General features: G+C 44.1%; 1 protein-coding gene across 2 annotated transcripts; it reads left to right on the forward strand.

The window, feature by feature from the left end:
• The first annotated feature begins 1,832 nt into the window (after nucleotides 1-1,832).
• Nucleotides 1,833-20,593, forward strand: LOC123016910 (CD302 antigen-like). Of its 2 annotated transcripts, XM_044417652.1 has the most exons (6): nucleotides 1,833-1,955; nucleotides 8,168-8,278; nucleotides 11,444-11,566; nucleotides 12,866-13,039; nucleotides 14,474-14,500; nucleotides 20,146-20,593. In XM_044417652.1, the coding sequence occupies exons 1-6, from the start codon at nucleotides 1,871-1,873 to the stop codon at nucleotides 20,337-20,339; spliced, it is 714 nt and encodes a 237-aa protein (XP_044273587.1). In that variant the 5' UTR covers nucleotides 1,833-1,870; the 3' UTR covers nucleotides 20,340-20,593. The 2 variants fall into 2 exon arrangements, with proteins under 2 accessions (XP_044273587.1, XP_044273588.1); XM_044417653.1 differs by lacking the exon at nucleotides 11,444-11,566.
• The last annotated feature ends 1,894 nt before the right edge of the window (nucleotides 20,594-22,487 follow it).

Below are 22,487 nucleotides of genomic sequence, written 5' to 3' on the forward strand. Positions count from 1 at the left end.
CCAATCACTAATATGATGTAGATTACTTAGACTTCTTTAGTATATTCAAATTACTGATATTTGCAGTGATACAAACTATCACTTCCTGCATTTTAAAAAAAAAATCAGGGCTTCAATTTGCAAGCGCATAGCTATTATGCATGTCTTATCTATTTATTTAATTCATCAAGTGACATTGGCTTATAACACATTTGCAACCCATGACCAAGCTAAAGATTCCACCTGTGGTATAAAATCAAGGTGGCGTCCCAAAACATTAATCTCATGCATGGCAGTAAATGCCACACACCAGCTGACAACAGACAGTATCTCATTGGTGGCTTTGAGTGACACTGACTCTTAGCCTAATCTACATCACAGGATTATGATGATGATAAAGTGAAGGATGGCTATGCAAGCCACCTTGGGATTTTTCGAAGAGGGAAAAACGTGTGACACACATAAACAGCTTTCAAGCAGCCACGTGGTGGGTAGGGCCTACATCAGCTTCTAAAAGCAACCTGGGATTGGAACTGTTGGTATGGAACTTGCTTTTTTATGTAGCAGAAACAAAGGGATGTACAAGTGCAGCTATATAGCCTGCTTTTGTCCTCCCAAAAGCATAACTGCTTTCTTTTCTGTGCCAGCGGTGGGCAGAGCTTCGCACAAGAAGGTACAGTGAATTTGTAAAAGACTGGGATCTACTTAGAGATCCCTTGGGTGATTTAACGTAGCCTACAAGCATTTCTAATTCCCAAGTGTTTAGCAATGGGAACCAAATGTCTCTTCCCCGTTACACTACTGAAATAAAAAGAATGGAGCTGGGGGCCTGAGAAAACTTCTGCTAGTTTATTTCCATACTAAAATACCTGGTGCCCTAGCTCTCCTGCTCGGAATAAATTCCAGGGCTCAGGATAACATGCATTTTGCACCAGGCTTCGTTTGGTGGCTCACCAGGTTCTCATTTAAAAAGTATTCTGAAAGACTAGGCCCTGACCACTCTTGCTCGATGTAGTATCGTTTCAATGTCATGCAATACATTTCAGCTACTACTAATATCCATTTTACCTAAGCACCCTGAACGTGTTTCTTGTCAGTTCTGATCACAAATGCAAGTCAGGAACAGGGATGGTTACACAGAAATCCCCAAGACCAGGATAGGGTCTTTCCACAGACCAGCATCATAGTCAAATGAGTGCTTGAGTGAAGTACAGCCGAGTAATCCCTCTAAAAGCGCTTAAATGTTATCATCTGCTATTTCAACTTTCAACAAAAGGAGCGAGGAATTCCAGCTCATCTGGCAAAACCCTGTGTACCTTCGAACTGCTGTGCCGGGCACCAGGTGTATAAGCATAGCCCATGCCAGGAGAAGCTGTGCCAGTTGAATTTTTACGTACTTCAAGAGCTCCATCAGGAAAACGTGGTGCCCTAAGAGGCTGCTTAATGAATAGCGTCAGCCTGCACCGGAGTGCTTCCTGATCTTTCTCTGCACTAAGAAAGCGGGCCAAAGCACATAAAACATTAACTCTGTCCAGCAGAGAAGCCTTTTTCTGTTCTTTAATTTTCTCTCTAGGTTAAGTGCAGGGCGCCTAATTCGGATTTCAAAAACACTAGTACTCGCACCCCACGAGCCTGATCTGAATCAGCGCCCCTACAGCTACTCCCAAGCAGCAAGAATAAAACGGAAAGCTAGATCCGCAGTCGAAGTAATGCATGTCTGACCAAGGGAAGAATGCCGCCCGCGAGGCGGCTGCTGGGCCCGCCGCTCTTCCCCTTCGCGCCTGCCGGAGCAATGGCCAGGGCTCGCCCACCAGGCCGGGGTGACGCCTATTCGGCCTTGGCGGGCCAGCATTCGGGGAGCGAGCGGCGGCCGCACTGCGCTGCTTGGGTCATGGGCGCCCCCTTGCTGGCAGCTCGCTCTTGCCTCCTGAGCGGACTTCTGCTGGCAGCCGCAGCGCCGAGCCACGGAGCGGACGGTAAGGCGGCGCCCCGCCGCCCTCTGCCCAGCTGCCGATCGCGGCGGCTCCCGAGAAGCAAGGCCGCCTCGGGCCTGGTCGCGCCAGGGAAGGGGGTGGGGTCGCGGGCCACTCAGTGCCCCCCATTCTGCTGGGAGAGGCGCTCCGCGCTGCTCAGGAGGCCCGCGGGCGGCCGTGCACGCGGAGCGGCTGCGGCGCGATCCCGGGGAGGGCGAGCGAGAGCGAGAGCTGGGCGCAGCGTCTTCGGCAGGCGTCTCTCTCAGCCCAGCCTGCCTCCCCTGGAAGCGATGGGTTGTGCTGGCCACGGTGGGGAAAGGGTGCGATAAAAATACATTATCTCGCCATTTCGAGATCGATAGATAAATAAATGAATGCTTACTCACAAGCATGCTTGTTAATTGCAGCAAGGGTCATTCCCACGTGACATTGTTAGGACTGAAGCCTTAATTTGAACCAGAGCGATTCCTTAGAATCTGCCCTTAGCCGCCAAGAGTACAGTGGAAACCTATTCATATCTGCTTAGAAGTCCCATTGGCGTCAGTGGACTTAGGTGCAGATAATTGTGTATCGGATTACAGACTTACAGTGCAAACCTGTAGGTGTCTGCATGGAAGCCATTTTCATAGAGCGTGGCCTTAGAATAGCCCGTGAATACCCTGGATCGAAAGAAATTGTACCAGTGGGTCCTAGATCAAATCAAGCCAGAACTTTCTCAGGAAGTGAAACTGAGGAAACCCAGCCTGTCCTGTTTTGGACATGACAAGTGAAGGCAAGACTCATTTGACATGTTAATCATGAGGAAGGCTCAAGAAGAGGAAGCCCTACTGTGCAGTGAACCTATTCCATAAAGGAAGCCACAGCCTTGAATGTGAAAGAGCTGAGCAGGGCTCTCAAGGAGAAGATATTCTGGAGGACTTCATTCATAGGGTTGCCATAAGTCAGAGACAGCTTGATGGGTATTGTAACAACAATTGGCCTTAGACTCGCAATTGAACATCTATATGTTTTTCCTGTGAACTGCTATGGCTTTTAACTGCACCCAACTCCTCTGGAAGCAGCTGCAAGGGCAGGAGGTCTGCTTGCTTGCTTAATTTCTGTCTCTTGCAGCTATGAAAGGTGCAATTGCACTGCTAGGTTTTTTGGGGGGGGAGGGGGAAGCAAGCATGGGAGATGGAAATGACGGGTGAGTGACTTGAAGCATGTACAGACTTATTTTCAGCAACAACAACTGGAGGACCATAACTGTTGTACAGGCCTGAGTGCTGTTACCTTTCCCATTAAGAAAAAAATAATAGCTTATAAAACAACAATTATAAAGGAAGTGACGTGGGATCAAAAACTAAAGGGAAAAAAATGGGTAATTTCAGTGCTTAGTGTGTTTTTTCCTCCTAAGATTTGCTGGTGTGATTTTACTAGGAGCACAGAATGTTTCAGTTGCTAAGGGTATAGGCTGCTGCTTTTGTTACATGCCATCAAGTCATCACCAACTTATGGTGACCCTATGAACGAATGTCTTCCAAATTGTCCTGTTCTGCACAGCACTGCTCCGCTTTTGTAAACCCAGGGTTGGGATGAGATGGACTACTAGTTGGCCTTGCTCTTCCTCCTCTTGTGTGTTCAACTTTCCCAAGCCTTATTATCTTTTCCAGTGAGTCTTGCCTTTTCACGAGGTGCCCAAAGTACAACAGCTTCAGTGTCATCATGTTTGCTTCTGGGGAATGTTCTGGCTCAATTTGCTCTAGGACCCACTTGTTTGTCTTTCAGTTGGTACAGCAAATTTGCACAGCTCTCTTCCAGCACCGTGTTTCAAACACATGACTTGTTTTCCTGTTGGCTTTCTTCACAGTCCAGCAGCTTTCATGCCCTTACATAATGATTAGGAGTACAACAGTGTGGTTATCTTGGCCTTAGTCTTCAGTGAAACCATCCTTAACACTGTATAATTCTGTCTAATTCTTCCATTGCTGGTCTTCCAAATCTCAGTGTTGTTCTAATTTCTTGGCTTCAGTCTCCCTTTGAATTGGCAATTGAGCCAAGGTAGCAAAGTCTTTTACAATTTCAATTTCTTCACTGCTGACTTTAAAATTGTGTCATTCTTCCATACTCGTGATTTTTGTTTTTTTTAATGTTGAGCTGCAGTCCTGCTTTTGCAACATCTTTCATTTGCATAAGGAATTCAATTAGGGTATAGGAGTCTTTTAATTTTATTCCAAAGTGGTTTCTGTCTTTGTGGGATAAAGACCAATATAAAAGGGAAGGGTGCATATTTAGACATCAAATGACTTACAATGCATTAGAAGTCATTAGAAGAGGGTTTTTTTTTTAAATTTTAGAAACCTGCTTCTCAGTCTCTTTGGAAACTTATTTCAGAATGATTCCCATTCACTCCATTCACTTTAGTTTATCTGCTGAGAACTGAATGAAGCCAAGCGGTTTGTAAAGATGAACTCGTATGTGCTAAAATATAGCACACTACCTCATATTTTGGGGATTTGATCATCACAGGAAGCAAATAAGATAATGGACAAATTAATTTCCTGTTTTCTCTGTAGCAAGATGAGAAAGTTGCATTATTCTGGAAAGATTTTTTTTTTACCCACCTGACTGGTATACTGCTGTTGATGCAAAGACAGAGGGCCTGAAAAGAAACCCTTAACAGAGCATTGAGACATATTTCATAAAGTCCATGCTAATTTCCAGCTCTAATGCTAACGCATGAGCATACTAAAGTAGGAGTCTTTGGTCCTTAAGACCCAATCTCTCACCCTATGAGCATGTTCAAGGGACAGTATAATCCTGTTTGCATGATTCCGTCTGCTCATTCTGCTAATCAAAGCCCTGGACTCTGCCCCTAATAGCACCACTGCTCAGATCAGTTCCTTATGCTGACTTTCCCAGGTTGTGCAGCAGAAGAAACAGATTCACATGTTCCATGCACACAGTAGATTTCTCCTGAATGGGGGCATGTGTGTATAAAGTGTGAAATAGTTACTTTGATCGAACACTCTGGCAACAGCTGTCGGGTCTATTTTTTATGTAGTCCTCCGGGTTCCTTTGTCCTTTGATACCTTTTGCTAAGTAGCAAGGACGAAGTCATCATATCTCAACCTACCTAGCAGCATCTATTACTATAGAGACTCTCCTAATGGAAAGGAAACCTCATAGCTGTCTTTTAGTAAAATTGGAAAGCCCTTGGCTCATTCCAGTCTTTAGCCAGCAGTATGGGAGCTCCTTCAAAGGAAGCATCCTTTGCTGTGGCAAGAACTGAGAAATCAAGCCCAATGCACAGGCCACAGTGTTTCATTCTGATTTGATCAGAGTAGGGCATTCGTCCTTATCCAGTTATTTATAGAAGGAGGAATAGATACAGATTTAGGTGTATGCGAGGAAGTGGATGAAAGCAGACTTTGGCACACACTCCTCCCAATAACAAGTGCTCCAGCCCCTGGATATGCTACACAGAGGTTGAAGAGCCTAGCTGGATGGGGTGAGCTGGGTGGAGGAGGGAGGGAAACTGTCAAATTGGGTGAAGTAAAGTTCAAGTTTGAGCTGAGCCCTTCCATTTATAGACAAAATATCCCGGATCCAGATAAGACTCTTTAATGGAGACCTGATGGACTTTGGGGAGTTATTCTTGTACCCACATCAGCCTGTGGAAACTGCAGGATGTGATGGCCCAGTGGCCTCTGCTTATAGCTGTGAAGTTGTGCTGGCACATATGGGATTTGGTTTCTGGTAAGCCAGCAGTGACCTATCAATATGGAAGTTTGCAGCAGCAAACTAAACCTTCCTCCCAGAACTCTTAGTCATGGCCTGTTTCATCTGGAAGTCAGTGTGGAACTCCAAAGACTGCCTTAGCTGAGATGATGCGTAGAAATCACCCTCCCTGGGTGGCACTGGGCCTGTTTCGTTCAGGCTCCAGATGCAATGTGTCAGTAAGGCAAACAATCTTAATTCTACATAGTCAAATGCTTATCTGGCTTATTTACAACATGAAAAAGTAACTCGTATCTTGACATAAAGAAGAGTGTCTTCTATTGGTTATTGTTCCCACAGTAGAAGTGAACTTAGAACTGATTTAAAGAATATTATTTTGTTACAATGTTCCTAAAACATATGGTATTCATCTTGGAGAAGAAAAAACAAACATTTACTGCTTACTTTCCTCTAAACTATTCATTGTGGTTTGGAAGAGGAACAAGCAATTCTCTTAAAGTAAGCTGAAATTTCCTTTAGAGTGCAAAGCTGTTACTGGTTTTCCAAAGCACTTTCAGTTCTTGTAAGTTATGAGGAATTAGGACTGCTTTATTCTGTTCCTAGCTGACATGTCTGTTGGCTGTTAGTTTCTGTAAATCATATTTGCTCGGGACCATTTCTATTTCTAGTGTATATGTCTGTCTTCACACTGAGTAATCCGGATATCAAGAGAACAGGGAAGATGAAAGATCTAAACTGGTGATTTAATATGAATCTTTTAAGGAAACGGTGTAGTGAGTCTTCTTAAAATTTTATTTCTCGAGGCATTTTAAGATACACATGGCTCAGCCAAGATCAGAATCCTTGGCACAGACAGTAAGTGCTCGGAAGCCATGCTCACCCAGTATCCATTTTGCTGGAAAGGCAGTCCCAGGTTAGCAGGGGTGCGGCGTGATTCTGAGCTGACTGATGCTATCTCCAAATCCAAACAGCAGGGGGAGCTCTGTCTGAAAAGCCTATAGGCTATAAAATGCGCCACTTGACAAAAGTTCAGCAGAAACACCCCAAGATATTGTTAGACAAAATCCAGTAGTTATGCCCCTATGGTAAAAATGTATATGAAATATTGGCCATTTGCTGCCCTCTAACAGTACTGCAAAATCTGTTGCCTAAGGTACAGTGTCTCACCCGGCCTAATAGTACAGCTTTACTTTTGAGTAAAGGGAGAAAAATCACTTGTCCACTAGCACATTTTAAATGTATAACTTAATTTTTTGATGTTAAGATAAAGAGTTTGAAGTTGACATAAGAATCAATAAGAAGCCAATTCAGAGATTTAAGGATATTATAACAGTTTTAGTAATGAAAAGTGACCTTTTGCTAGAGCAGCTGAGGTCCAAAATGCTAGAACTATGATGAACTATTTACATAGAAGACTTTATTGTATACAGAAGACTGTTCTTAACCTATTAAAACTAAGTGTAATTTACAAGTGTGATTGAATTTAACAGAAATTGCTTTAGTTAGAGTGAAAATTGCTAGGGGGATCCATTTGTTTCTCTTCTAGAAAGTTAACAGGAAAAAAAAGGAACAATATAAAGAAACTAGATTGCAATGTGCCTTTTCAAGAGAGCCCCTTGGATCAACAACTGCTTGCAAGGCCATCAGCAGATAATGCAAACCAGACTATTCTTCAGGTTAGCGAGCACCAGTGGAAACTGGGAAGCACACAAGATAGAATCATATAAAGATCCAAGCTTGTATTAAACAAGCTTTCCCCAAGCTGGGTCCCTCCAGATGTTCTGGACTACAGCTGCCATCCACAGCGACTCAGTGGTCAAGGAAAGACCTGGGTTGGGGGAGGATGCATTAAAACAATGAGTTAGCTAGCATTTGGCTCCCAAATGCTGCAGACACTTGTGGGAGATGAAATCCCATTGGCATCCAGATATAGGTGTGTTTGCGGAAGGAAAAACATATACCCATGTAACTGCAGTGTAATACAGTTTGGGCATTATCTAGAGGCCACCTTGGCTAAAGTAAAGAGCACTACTTAAATATTGCAGTGAAGATCCATGATTGCACTATCAATTTTAAAAATAAAAGCTTCAAGAGAACTCATATGGATCGAGACTATGGTGCTGGCAAAAGGCTGCTTAATGTTTTTTGTAGTGGCATTTTTTTCATTTAATATCTCTCCCTGCCCTATCTGCACCATTGCAGAAGAATGTGATTGAAGATCTAGTTTTGCTCTTAGACATAGAAAACACACATCTTCAAGTTTAATCTCTGGTCCTGTTGATTTTGAATGGGTCTTGATGGTCAACTTTTGCAGGGTTATGCATGTTGATTGCTACTGTCTTAAAATACATGCCTGAGGTACCAACTGCACTTTGTTTTATGTTACTTGGCAAATGGCCTGGGATATTAGCATTTGGGGTGGCTATATAAACAGAACTGTCTATAGAAATGAGTGCACAGTAGCACTGATGGTGATTGTTCTCTTCCTGGCATAGCATGTCCTTCTTTGGCTTGGATTTTATTCGAAAGGAGCTGCTATGCTTTGCTTCCAGGACCATTGGAGACACGCAGCATTGAAGATGCCAGGGAATACTGCAGAGGCAATGGTAATGCAGCTGATCTCTCTCGGGTCACAACCTGCCCATTTTTTATTCACTTATGATATGTGGGGAAAAGTGCATTTAGCATTTGCAGTTTATTTGTACCTTTGAAAACTCTGATAATCATAGGGATTTGCACCAGTGTCAACATTCAGTTCAGATCCTGATTTGGAGAACAGCTCAGTGGCTGTAATTCCTTTTCTTTTTGGCAGTATTGTCAGCACATTATCCCTTTGTGAAGGGATGGTGCATGCCACATTTCAGACAAATAGATCCAGTATTTTTCTGATAGTTTTCTTTAAAGTTTGAGTTCTTTTAAAATTGAATTTCCAGTACCTTTTTCAATTTCTTGCCAGAACTGGATTATATTTCTCTAACCCTCTCAGTCCTCTTCTGCCACATTTCAGACAGAGAGGTTCAGGGAGTTGAGCAAGAGCAACCTTTATTGATCTGATGTTCTCCCTCCAAAGATGAACATATTCCCATTCATTTTTTTGTGGGACATTGCCATGAAATTGGCATATTCCATAAAAGCAGCCCTGAAGTTAGTTAAGAAACCTGACAAATTTAAGAAATGTGTAATGGTCTTTATCAAAGAGAGTTTATTCCATTTTTTGTGGGGGAGAGTTATTCAGTTTCCCTTCTGGCTGTGTGCATTTTTTGGAGAATTTGTATGAAAAATGCACCACAGAGGTATCACCAGTCAAAAGGATTATGATGATTAAAATAAAGTGAAAGGGCATAATCCCATGCATATTTGGACAAGTTTGACAAGTTTCAGTCTTCCCCAGCCAGCCAGTGGACTATAGGACTTTTTCAGTTCAGACATGCACAAACTGTGCTCTAAAGGCATTTTTATTTCTAGTCAGTTGGCACCAAAGGCACAAAGTGTGGTAGGACAAATGGGTGATGGATGAAGAGAGGCTGAAGGTCCTGAACATCCAGCATTTTCCAGGGAAGCATCTACTGTTACAGGTCCTCCAAAACTCCTCTCATGTTCCTGCTCCTGGGAAAGAGAACGAGCAAAGAGTACTGAGCACAGGAACAGCCCTATGATAGATGACTTCAGCATCCCTTCCCCAAAACACTGAGTGGAAAGCTCTGGTGAAACCATTTATTATCATTGGAAGCTAGAGCTCTTGTGCTTAGCTCTGTCTCCCTTATTTGGAGAGCTTGGGGACAAATGTATCAATTTTGCAGGCATATTGTCTACAGCAGTGTCCTTTCTATGTGCTAATCAATCTTCAGGAGAGTTCAGGTCTTACAGCAGTGGGGGAGGGCTCTCTGTTATTTGAACATTTCCTGAATGTTTCTGAATCAGCCCAAATCATTTTGGGATTTGGCCAAATATGAGGGTAATTATAGATCTTAGACCAGCATCCCTGAACCTGGTGCTTTCAGATATTTTGAATGACTATTCCTAGCATATGTGGGAATGCTGCCTGGGGCCTATCAAAATGGGTTCAAAACTTCTGAAAGACCCAAGATTGAGGAAAACTGGCAGAAAGTGTGATACAGATTAGCAGAGATGATTTAAGCATTTTGCAGTCAGAGGCAAAGGCTAAGATGGAACCTTTTCCCCTTCCATCCCACATTCCATTCCGATTCAGTCCAGCCAGTCTTGTGTTCATAACAATCTAGCAGGCTGTTGGCAGATCTTTCAAGGTAACAGAATTTCAACAAGCCTTTCACTGTGCCCTCTGGCATATCCAGTTGCGGGTGAGAGGAGAGCAATTGCAGTGTCATTGTCAGCTCAAGTGTTTCTAAAACATTTTACTTTGAAGAATGCTTTCCACATGGACTTGTCCGCCACAGAAGAGTTGCAGTCTGTTGCAGATGACTCCAGCATATTTGAATGTGTGCCTTAGCTGCTGTGTCTTAGCACCCCACATGCTGCAAGAGAACCAACACACTCCTGCAGACTGCAGAGAAAGAGAGATGACTACTGGGCAGGCAAACTATCTTTCAAGCAAACTTCTCTTCATACATACGTGGTGGTTTAAAGCAATCCCTTAAGAAGCTTTAACTGTGCCAGAGATACCCAGGAACATGGACTAAAAAACCACTGACCTAGCCCAGTGTGGTTACCCAACTCTTGGGCAGGTTTGCATGCCACACCAATCAACCTTGGCAATAAACTGCAGGAACAACCTACAGAGTACCCAACATACACTTGTTTGAGCTTATTTGGGTTGTCACACCACTTCTTGATCTGTAAAAACTAATCTGGATGCAGTGGGAGTAAAAAGGTGGAAGAGAGTTGTAGTGAGCCAGAACAGCTCCCCAACATGGTGTGGGGAGGGCAGTAAACCGGTGCCAGCCACTGCACAACACCACTAGAGCACTTTTAAAGACAGCAAGGGGGTTTTGTCACTCTTGTCGCACAACTCCCTTGCTGTTGGACTTCACCCATGGAGGAACTGGTCATCTGACATGACAACCACCTTGAGTAAAATGACACCTAGAATAGTCCATGGGTTTTCATGGTGACTTACTTGAAAAACAAGCTGTCATGGGGCTATACCAAAGTATCTCTCATGGGTTGTTGTACTGCATCAGTGAGGTCTGTTTAGAAGTCAGCTCTTAAAATCCCCCAGTATCTGGTAGTTCTAGTGGGATATACTTCCAAGAAAATTAGTTAAGAATCAGCTGTCAAAGATTAACTTGACAGCTGTTAAATTGTGCTTGCACTTCCCACTGATGCTTACAGGACTGAATGGTACAAAACTGTGACGTATTATGCTTTTATAAAAGACAGATGAGAAGGAACACAACTTTGTGAGACAGTACTTAAACAGAGGGCAGTGTCCAGTTTTGCCTGACTGCCAGAGGGTACCATCTTAAGCACAATGAGCAGCTAAGCAGTTGTTAAAGCAACCCAAAATGATCTAAAACACTTAATTCTGGAATGGTGTAAATCATTTCAGTAACTCATAGCAGGATGTCCCACTGACCTGATCCAGTGCAGAAACATACGTTTCCACTTGTTTTCAGAGTTCCTAATTCCCTGTTGCACAACCAGTGGATCCCATTAGTGTAAGGCAATCAGTGGGATTGCAGTGGCTATGTTGGATTCTGGTCATTCCTGATTAAAGGCATAGTCTGAGGTCTGTTTGAGTTCTCGTTTTAAAACTGAGATTTGACTTTGATTTGCGTGTTTTTCAAATGCAGCATCAGGAGCAGATATTATCAGCATAAATAACAAAGAGGAGAATACTTTCATCAAAAACAGTTTCTGTTCCCATTGGCATGGACCTGAATATATATCGTTGGGCATGTTTTTTGACACAGATGGTGAGTGACGCAAGGCTTGATGGTGAACTGATCTGACATAGCCCTATTTTTTGTTGGGGAACTTACCTCCATTAGGGCTCCTCTAGTGTCTTCAAGGAAAAACTCACATCAAAATAACTACTTTCAATATCCCCAAATGTAAGAAAAGACCAAGGTAGGCTCTTTTTCTGTAAGGACTTATTCTTGCCCAGAGCTTGGGAACAGGTGCCAGTGCGGTTTACCGAAAGTCATCCCTGAGAATTGCAGTGTCATCAAACAAAGGAAATACAAAGGATGCTACATAGTCCCAGGCATGGAACTAACTGGGAAGGAAAGTGAAATGGAATGGCAGCCCAATAGCTGGAAAGACTCAGATGTGGAGAGGCAGTTTGGTGCCTACAGGCACCAGTGTCCCCTGCTTTCCTTTCCTGAGGCCCACCAAGGCACCCTGTCCCTCCCACTGTTTTAATCTTTTCCTTCTGGTCACTGCGACTGTTGTGAAATAGCCTTGTGTTGGTGCTGAAAACTGAGGGTTTTTGTTTGTTGGACTTCAGACCCAACTTCAGCCTTAGATTCAGGACAGGTCTCTTGCCCTTTGCTATGCTCCCATAGCAGCCATTTGGTGATGATGCCCAGGACAGTCACTTCGGGTGCATATTGTTCTTGTAGTCAGTTTGCCTCCCTCGTATCAAGATCTTATTATCTATTAGCCAGTGCATGGGTCTGTAACTGAGGTGTTATCCAACCGAGAACACACAATGCTTTTGATAAAGACTTGAGTCGACAAAAAATTATAGCACACTAAAGCCACATTAATACAAGCTTAAGCATGTACTCAAACAGTAGGTGCCTCTGTGCTCATTGGGGCATATTTTGTAGAATGGGATGAGCAACTGTGAGAGATCTGTGGACTGTTTCTGGAAAAATCCCCCCACCCTGGCAATTAAAAAAGTGGCAAGCTACTCCACAGAACTACAAGGATTAAATTTAGCTTGTTTGGAAACACTGACCTTTGCAGGTGTCCACAGCAAGTACAGATCACTGAAACAGTCACATTTAACTTGCAAACAAGCAGTTCTGACCCATGCAGTTCTCTGTTGTCTTCCAGATTTATTTCACTCCAGCCAGGATAATGGGGTCACATGTAGAGCACAGGCTGTATGTTGCCTACCCCTGACAATTTCTATTTAAGGTGCCAGAAGCTTCTTTGCAATGTTGAGGACAGGGGATGTATAGCATCCCAAGCAGTTTTTTTTTAATTCATCTGTCCTTCAGAAAAACAAAAAATTCTTACCTTTTTTCCACTTTACTTCATTGCAGATGATGATTTCAGATGGTTCGATGATTCAGAAGTTAGTTTTACAAACTGGATGGAGGAGGAAAGCAACACAGAGCTCCTCAACACTTGCGCCACTATGCACACTAGCTCAGGGGGATGGAAGAAGACAAGCTGTGAGCAGCTACCGCTGACTGAAATTCTGTGTGAAGCTACTGGTATGTATGTTACTTTACTGACACCCTGAAAAAGGTTTCTGTCTCACACAATACATGGCTAGATTTTATAAGGAGTTGAGGATATGTCTTGGAAGGAGTTAGTACTATGATAGACACAATGGGTCAGAACCAGGGAAAACATAAAAGGATCCCCTCAGTGGAAGATTCTTTGGTGGAACCTTCCACTGAGTGGCTGGAATTGGGAAGTAATTGGGGAGGAGGAACAATTCTCCCCTTCCCCCTGCAGTTTCCTGAAAATTTGTTGGGGGGTTGGTCTAGATCTCCAAGAAAAGTGCGGTAGGTGGAAATGGAGGCTGCAGATAGAGAGGGAACCAGCGTAGAACGCCTCCCCTGCTTTTCTGCTAGCAGCAGCATCCCAAGCAGCACTCCACTTGGGACACTCCATCACTGGAATGGAAACTCTGGATCCAACTAATTCTTTCTTCTAAATATGCTAAAAGTGAAAGATGCATGTCCTACTTGCAGTTGTTCAGCTAGAGTATGTATTCACATCCATTTTTTATTTATTTAGCGAGCCATCCTACAGTCCATAGGAGTACATCCCAAGACCGTGGGATTTTTTTTGCAGGGGGTGGATTCCATTTGCTGAGGCACCAGGCCTTCCTATGAACTTTCAAGTGGGATCCCTTCCCCTCCCAGCCCCCATGGGAAAGAACTGCAGTATATTCCCTTCATGTCAAAGAGTATGAAGGCTTGCAGGATTGGGCAATCCATAAAAGCACCTACATATTTCAAGCTTTTCGAGAGAAGTTCTTAGAGAGCACATGACTTCCAGCACTGTAGATACCATGAAGACAGGCATGAAAGACTCTTTTGGAAAGCCACTGGCTTTCATCCCAAACAATTTAATTGGATTAATAATTCCAATATGATAAAGGATACAGTGCACACTGTAACACCCCATATGAATGCAGGTTTTATTGGTTTTCAAAGACTTATACAGACAGGTGCTCTGTATTTACTTAATGCAAATCATTAGTGTATACTTCAATGCAAGGGTAGCATCATATCTGTTTTGTGTGTGCATAACTGCTTTTCAAACTAAGGTGAATGGGAAAGTTTCTTGCCTGAAAAGGTGTGTTCTTCAGACACTCAAGAGTACACTATTCAAAATAAGGATTTGTAGAATTTGGTGTATTATCAATTTATAATTCATTGCAGCAAAAGCTAATATGGGATATTATCTGTACTGCTAGAAAGTATACAGAAAAATAAATTGCAAAATACAATTCATTGTCCAGATCATAAACAGGCCAACACAGTCCAAGCTGCATGTTATAATGTGTACCTATTAGTCCTAGAATGTGAATGCAAACCTGAATCCAGCTGCATGATAATCTGAAGAATGTACTCTTCTTTAAAAAATAGTACTCATCAGTGCCTTTTTATTTTCTTTTACATGTATGCTTGTAGTTTTTAATCAAAGGAAATATTTACTGGGTGAGTAGAGTCTCTCTCTCTTCTTTTTTCATGTTGTCCAGTAGTCAAACTGTGATTAGATACTGCTTTTTCCTAACTGAGAAAGGCAGGTTGCTCACCTGTAACTGTCATTCTTCGAGTGGCCATCTGTGCATTCACACACATGAGTGCTGTGCCTGCGCAGTGCCTATGGCGGGAAAGATTCAAAGCTTAACGGTTTTGGCGGGAACTCCTCATCCCCCCGGTATAAAAGAGCAGAGTGCCGGCCATTTCCTCAGTCTACTGAAGACCGATTGTTTGCCCCCTCGTGGGAGCAAGAGATATTGCAGGGAACTGCTGAACCGGAGAGAAAAAATTACCAATGAAACCGTTATCAAAGAGAAATGGTACCATATAAGCCCATTCACCGACACCGAGTAGGGCCGGCGGGTGCGTTGTGTGAATGCACAGATGGCCACTCGAAGAACGACAGTTACAGGTGAGCAACCTGCCTTTCTTTGTCGTGGCCTCTGTGCATCACACATATGGGTGATTAGCAAGCTTACTAGACCTGGAGGCAGGCGGTGTCATCATTGAAGAACAGAAGAAAGGATTGTCCAGCCAAAGGAGCAATTGTGTCTGGCATGCACATCAAGACAGTAATGCCTGGCAAAGGTGCAAGGAATCGTCCAAGTGGCAGCCTTGCAAATGTCCTGGATCAGAATGCCAGCGGCAAAGGCAGAGGAAGCAGCTTCCACCCTCATAAAATGCCCTCTGGGCATGACAGGTATGTCAAGCTTGGCGAGCTGACACGCTAGCTCGATGGTCTGTACAATCCACTTTGAAAGTCTCTGTGAACCAACAGGGGAGCCCTTATCATAGTCTGAGTATTTAACAAAGAGGCGGTTAGATTTACGGAAGGACTCCGTGCGAGACCTGTAAAAGGCAAGGCAGCAACGAATGTCGAGAGAATGTAATGACCGTTCTATTTGTGTAGCAGGCGTAGGAAAAAAGGCTGGTAAGACGATGTCCTGGTTAATGTGAAAAGGAGACAGAACCTTGGGTAAGAATGTCGGATCAGTACAGAGAATGACTTTCTCCTTATGGAAGTTAAGGTAAGGAGGATCTATCTAAAGTGCACAGAGTTCACTAGCCCTTCGGTCAGACGTGACTGCAACGAGAAAGGCAGTCTTCCAAGATAGGAGGCGTAAGTCAGTAGTTGCCAGGGGCTCGAAAGGAGTACAGGTGAGTGCCTGAAGAACAACCGAGAGGCTCCAAGTAGGGATAGCTGGGCGAAGTGGTGGTTGGAGGTTCTGTAAACCCTTGAGGAATCGACGTATGAGGGTATGAGAAAAAACCGAAGAACCCCGCACCTGTCCGCAGTAGTGGGAAATTGCAGCTATATAAACTTTAATAGACAATGGCTGAAGTCCCGATTGATGGAATGATAAGAGAAATTGAAGGATATTTTCAACAGAGGCTGAAGAAGTGGTAAAACTGTTGCATTCAGCAAAGGATGTGAAGCTCTTCCATTTAGCCACATAAGATCGGTGAGTTGCAGGTCTTAGGGCAGACTGGAGAATGAATTGAGTATCGGGATGGAGAGCACTTGGATTCGATGAGAAGTCTATCGGTATCGGGGAAGAAGAGGCTGTCTCGGGACGGTGTTGGACAAGTGTAGGAGTCCCCAAATCCGCTGGTACCAAAGGGACCCCATGGTTCATCGAATGTGCCAGGCTGTCAGGCTGAGTGAGGGAAGATCTGGGTGACGAACAGCTCTGTACTGTTGAGTTATTAGATGAAGTATGAGAGGCAGGCGGAGAAAGGTGCTGCCAGATAGACGGAGAAGAGTAGGGAACCACGGTTGACAGGGCCACCAGGGGGTGATCAGGATCCCCGTGGCACCATCATAGACAATCTTGGCTAGGACCCTCATTATGAGTGGGATTGGGGGAAACGCATAAAAGAACATGTTGGACCAAGGGATCATGAGTACATCCCCTGTCGATCCCGGACTGATGCCGGCATGAAAGCAGAACATCTTGCACACCTTGTTCGTGTGAGTGGCAAACAGGTCTATGTGCAGAGAACCCCAAGTCCGGAAGAGGCGATGGCAGGTCAGACAATCCAGTTCCCATTCGTGGGTCGACATCTGCCCATTGAAGGCGTCGGCCTCCTCGTTGTCGGTACCAGCCAGGTGAACAGCGAGGAGGGTGATCTCCCTGGAGATGCACCAGTCCCACAGCTGCATTGCCAGGCGGGCCACGGGGGCCGACTTTGTCCCACCTTGTTTGTTTATATAGAATACAGCGACAATGTTGTCGGAGGCAATTTGCACAACGTGCTGCCGGAAAGTGTCCTCGAATGATCAAAGGGCTTTGAAGACCACCAGGAGTTTGAGGTAATTGATGTGTCTGGTGGTCTCCTGATGGTCCCAGGTGCCCTGTGTACGGAGACTGGCACATAGGGCTCCCCACCCGGTAAGGGAGGCATTGGTAAACAAAGTCAAGGTCAGGTGAGGCAGACGAAATGGGTCGCCTCCGGACAAATTGTGCCGCATAGAGACTGGAGGACGGAGGTTGGAAGGCGGAGGAGACAGTGAGGGGTTGAGTCTCGTTGGGGTTGAAACATTCAGTTGAACCACAACTGGAGTGGTCTCATCCGTTGTTTGGTGTGGGAAACTGTGGAGACTGTAGAGGCCATGTGACCGAGAAGTTTCTGCACTGAGAGTACTGGAACAGCTCTGTCCATGTGGATTCGACAGATCGATGAGCACAGATTGTCTTGTCGACTTTGTGGAAGAAAGGCTCTCATCAGCGTGGAATCGAGACGAGCTCCAATGAAGTCGATGATCTGTGAAGGAATAAGGCACGATTTCTCATGATTAATGCATAGACCCAAATTGTCCAAGAGGATACAAATAGTCTGAAATGATGGCCGAAGACCTTCCTTAGATGGGGAGAAGATCAGCCAGTCATCCAGGTAGGGGTACACTTGAATGCCTTGGAGCCGAAGATGCGCACACACCGGAGCCATACATTTCGTAAAAACCCGGGGGGCAGTAGCCAGTCCAAACGGAAGGACGTTGAACTCAGAACCGACAGTGAATCAGAGAAGACGCCTGTGGGACAGGTGAATGGTAATGTGAAAATAGGCATCTTTCAAATCCAGAGAAGCGAACCAATCCTCTCTCCTAAGCAACGGAAGGATATTTTGAAGGGTGGTCAGACTGTTCGCCCTTGACAATGTGGTAGAACTTGTCGGTATTGGGATTGAAGCGGTGCTGGGCCTCGATCTCAAGTGACCTTGTAAGCCTCACCATCAGTTCTCCAAAGGGTTCCTCCAGTGAGCTGGGACCCTGTGTAGAGATCACCGCGTCTGGTGAAGTAGGCGCCACTTCGGAGTCCTCCGAGTCCAAATCATAGTGAGGCGGGAGGCTAGAAGAAGAGTCGATAGGCAAAGAGGGACGCCTGGACTGAGCCGCCCTCAAAATCAAAGGGGCGTCTCTCGGTACCGGAGAGAGGGTACGATCACACACCGGTGGGTAGTAACCGTAGGGTGGATAATCATCCCATGTCTCACGATGAGACGGCCTATGGGGTGGTTGCACCCATTCTTCCGAGGGGTGCATGGAGGCGCGTTGCTGATATCACACCTGCTGAGGAGCAGCCCTCGGGGAAGGCTTGAGTGATGGTTGGGGGGTAGGTGAACGAGCCATTGGAGGAGAGTCCCGAATCTTTTCGTCGGAGATTGATCCCAGCAAGGGAATGTCCCGTTGCTCAGGGGAAGACTGGACAGAAGGTGCAACCCATCTTGGAGACCCAGGCAGTGTCTGGTCGGTGTCGGTACTGAAGCAGCCATTGGGATCGATGGGGCAGACGAACCCAAGTCACGGTACCTGGAATGGTCGAGTTTTTTAGGCTTGCGGGCCGACTTATCCGTCTTAGGCTTCTTACGGCCTGAGGACTTGTCCAATCCACTATGCTTCCTCTTCTCCTTCTGTGGAGATGCAGAGGAGTTTTGACCCTCTGGCAAAGGGGCACCATCAGCCGATGGGCGGGGCAGAAGCATGGTGGAAGAGGAGGACGGAGGGGCAGATTTGCCTGCCAGTTGGTCTGATTGAAGCAGGGCTTGGTCCCACAAAAGTTTGCGTAGGCGATTCTCCCGATTTTTCCTCGCCTGCTTAAAAGCCTGACAATGGCCACATTTATCGGTCCTGTGCCCTTCTCCAAGACAGAGAAGGCACAGATCGTGCAGATCAGTAGGTGACATTTTGGACCCGCACTGAGAGCACTTGCGAAAAGCCACACACTGCACCATCAAGGAAGAAAGAGAAGATAGCAAAGTAAAGAGAAAAGAGGAACAATATTGTTTTGTTTTTTGTTCTTTTTTTAACAGAGAAAAGGGGGAAATTGAGAAGAAACTTCTAACAGGGAGGGAAAAACTTGGAATCGTAACGTTTAAGAGAGATAATAGCAACTGGATAAACATGTACAAACTGTGAGACAAAAGGCTCGAGGCACAGCAAACAGTGGTCACAAGAAGACTGAGGAAATGGGGGGCACTCTGCTCTTTTATACCGTGGGGGGGATGCAGAGTTCCCGCCAAAACCGTTAAGCTTTGAATCTTTCCAGCCATAGGCACTGCGCAGGTGCAGCACCCATATGTGTGAAGCACAGAGGCCATGATGAAGAACAGCTGTTCTAACTGAAACTGAAAACTGCAGCATCCACACTTAGAATGGTTTGCCTCCAGATGCAGCCATATCCAAAGTAGACTCAGTGAAGTCAATATGAATTAATTTGGTGAGGTACTTAGTACCAATGATTTCAATGGCACTACTCTAGGTTTGACTAAATCTCGATAGGATCCCATGTTCTCTGTTTAGATATGCAAGTGGTATGTTAACAGTCTCTGCTTAGAGCCAGTGTGGTGTAGTGGTTAAGAGACTGAGTAATCTGGGTTCCAGCCCCCACACAGCCATGGAGCCAACTGGATGACTTTGGGCCAGTCACAGCCTCTCAGGCCAACCTATTTCACAGGGTTGCTGTCGTAAGAAACAAAGTGGGATATAAATCTCATAAATAAATAATTTAATTTCCATACCACCCAACAGCCAAAGCTCTATTTGTTGTGCTTTGTGTGTATCAAAGATTCTGTGCTTTCAGGTCCAATCAACTTTGTTGCTACAAGATAGTGGTAAATATAGTACAGCATTTTCCTAGCATTTTCTATTGTCAGCTTTTTTGCTGACCCAGCTACCACCCTGATTTGGTATTGGTTCTCTGCTGCTTTATACAAAACAAGTTTTTGGCTAGCATGTATTGGACCTGGTAATGCATAAGTCAAAATATGATGAAACAGAAGTAATCATGTTTGGCTCATGAATAACCTGTCATAACATTTGCAGACCTTACAGTTCTCCATCCCCCTCAACTTCCCACATTGTGTGAGATGAAACAGTTTAAGAATGTTCAGCTGTTTATGAACATTGATACAGTACTGCATGCTGGTCTTCTGTAGCAGGCTTTAGAACTGAAATATTATAGAAAAGGTCATAAAGTAAGTTGCCTAAGTAAAGATCCAATAACTGCTAACATTAGAAGTGCTAAATTAGTGCAACAGCAGATGGACATCTGTATCGATATGGACTATGTGTTTTTCATGGATTCATGGTGTTATTTCAGGTGAAACAGCATGGACAACTGCCTTAGTTATAACTTCGACAGTAATTGTTTCAGTAGCTGCAGCAATTCTCTGGTTTCTTTACCAAAGGAGAGTTTCTTCTGGAGCAAGAGATACAATACACAGGTCTACCAATCAAAGTCCATATAATGATGAAACAATGCTTATAGAGGAGGGAAATGAATATACTGCCTAGATTTTATTTATAAATGTATAATTATCTTGAGAGTAATAATGGTAATTATTAATTACTCTAATAAATAATAGAGTAATAAACCATGACACTGCTATTCCACATGAAACTGTTAATTAGAAATCTTAAATTGTTGATGTAATTGCTCTTACCGATATATGATTTTCTCTCTGTGCAGATATCGTACTTTTTCACAAATTGCACTTCTATCATGCAAACGTTCTCAAATACTCATCGGGGAAGGTGTAGTTTTTAGTTAAAAAAAAAAAAAAAGGAGATATGTGCTAGCCAAAATCAAATACTCAGCTGCTTAATCTCTCCAGCTGAATTGTGGAACTTTTGACGGCACAATCCTATGTGGCTGCCTATAGCACTTCAGTCACAAACTTACGGGCATCTAATAAGTGTGAGAGGAGAGCAGAAGCTAAGATTGCCTCTATGCTTCCCCTCATCTTCAAAAACATGGCCATCTAAATGTTTGTCCCTTTCTTGTGAGGAGCAGCAGCAGAAGCACTCCCTGGATTCATCCAGCAAAGGTGGCGCTTCACTCTTCTCCCTGGAAGAGAGCCCCTGGAATGTGCTCCCAGCATATGCCTCTCTTGCATGTGCAAGACTGTAGCTGACACAGGATGAACCATGCAGGCTGCAAGGGTGGCAAAAGACTGTGCTGACATCCAAAAACAAAGTCCTTGCTGTGTCCTTGGAAGGCTTTTCCCAAAGTGCAGTAGGGACTCTGCCTTTTCCTATGGCTGGGCAGACAGGTCCTAAGGGACTTTAATTTCAGCTAGAGAATGGTCATTGTTTACAAATCACCCTAAATGAGAAGGCAACTATGTACAGAAATCCTTAGTGATCCACCCTGGCTGGAGAAAGCCTTCTGCATCTATGTATTTCTGCCTTAAAAGCCACTGTACTGAATGGTTTTTAAAGTCAGTTAACATATCACCTAAATTGGCCCAGAGTTTGACAAACTATAAAAGCACAAACTGGCAACCACCATTATAAGTCACACTAGAAGTTCAGTTGTTCAGCTGGAACTATCTGCTTCAAACCTTTGGTTTTTCTATCAGTTCCATCATAATCCTGATGCCAAGTTCAAGGCAGTCACATGCCCTCCTAAGAAGCTGCACGTGTTTCATTAATTTCAATGACGGCCGTGCAAAACACTAAAACCTATGTGTTGTACCTTCCTACTGAAGGCGGACATATTTTGTATAAATGAAGGCCAACTAGTTTTGTATTAACATGGATATGGAAGAAAGCCAAGAACCATCTTCATACAAATTCACTTAACATATTTTTATATTCCATTATTAAATAAAATGTTTGTCTAATATGTAAGCATTGTTTATGTTGAGATTATACAGAAAGCAGAGCACGATGTTTTGTAAAACATAACAGGAAAGGAGTCTTCTTAGAATTGTGTACATAAAGCAATTCACTGTTTACAATAAAATACTGTGGCAAAGTGTTAGAGGAATATGTTTCCTTCATATTGCAATGGTAATTCCTAAAATGGATGAGCAGGTGAAATAACTGGTTAATGGGCTATTTATTACATATTAAATTGCAGCCTCTAACTGTAGGCCCATTATAAGCTGTCTTGTACCCGAAGAGAGCAGAATTTGTACCACCGCAACCTCTGTTTCCTGTTGCTTTCCCTTCTTCCCACCACTGTGCATCCCACTAACTTCACTACTTCACTGAAGTTCTCACTAGATCTTCACAGAGCCTTGTGAAATGGCCAAACATTTCATGAGGTTTCAGTTCAGAGGCTCACAATAAGAGGGCTACAACTGCAGAAAATAGCACAGTGGGAGAGTTGCTGGTAGGGCTCTTCAGAGCACTTGCTTTTAATGCACCAGTGGACTTCCTTGGCTGAGGGCCTGGCAAGAGAAGTGGCACAATTTGCCATTCCTCCAGTTTTGCCACCTCATGCAGATACCTCACCCTGTTTCATGGGTTGGCTGGCTCTCAGCAATTCTGTTTGCTCCTGTGCAGAATTACACTGTAATAACGTATTGTTTGACTGCACCAGAAAAACTGGTATTTGTTAAACTGTTATTTTCCAAGTCTCAATATTTCAAGTTGAAATTCACTGTAAAAAAATTACACAAAATTAAGTCCTGTGCTCCTTCATGGATCACTGCC

This window comes from Varanus komodoensis, unplaced genomic scaffold, assembly GCF_004798865.1.
Source record: "Varanus komodoensis strain SLA01 unplaced genomic scaffold, ASM479886v1 scaffold9, whole genome shotgun sequence".
NCBI lineage: Eukaryota > Metazoa > Chordata > Lepidosauria > Squamata > Varanidae > Varanus > Varanus komodoensis.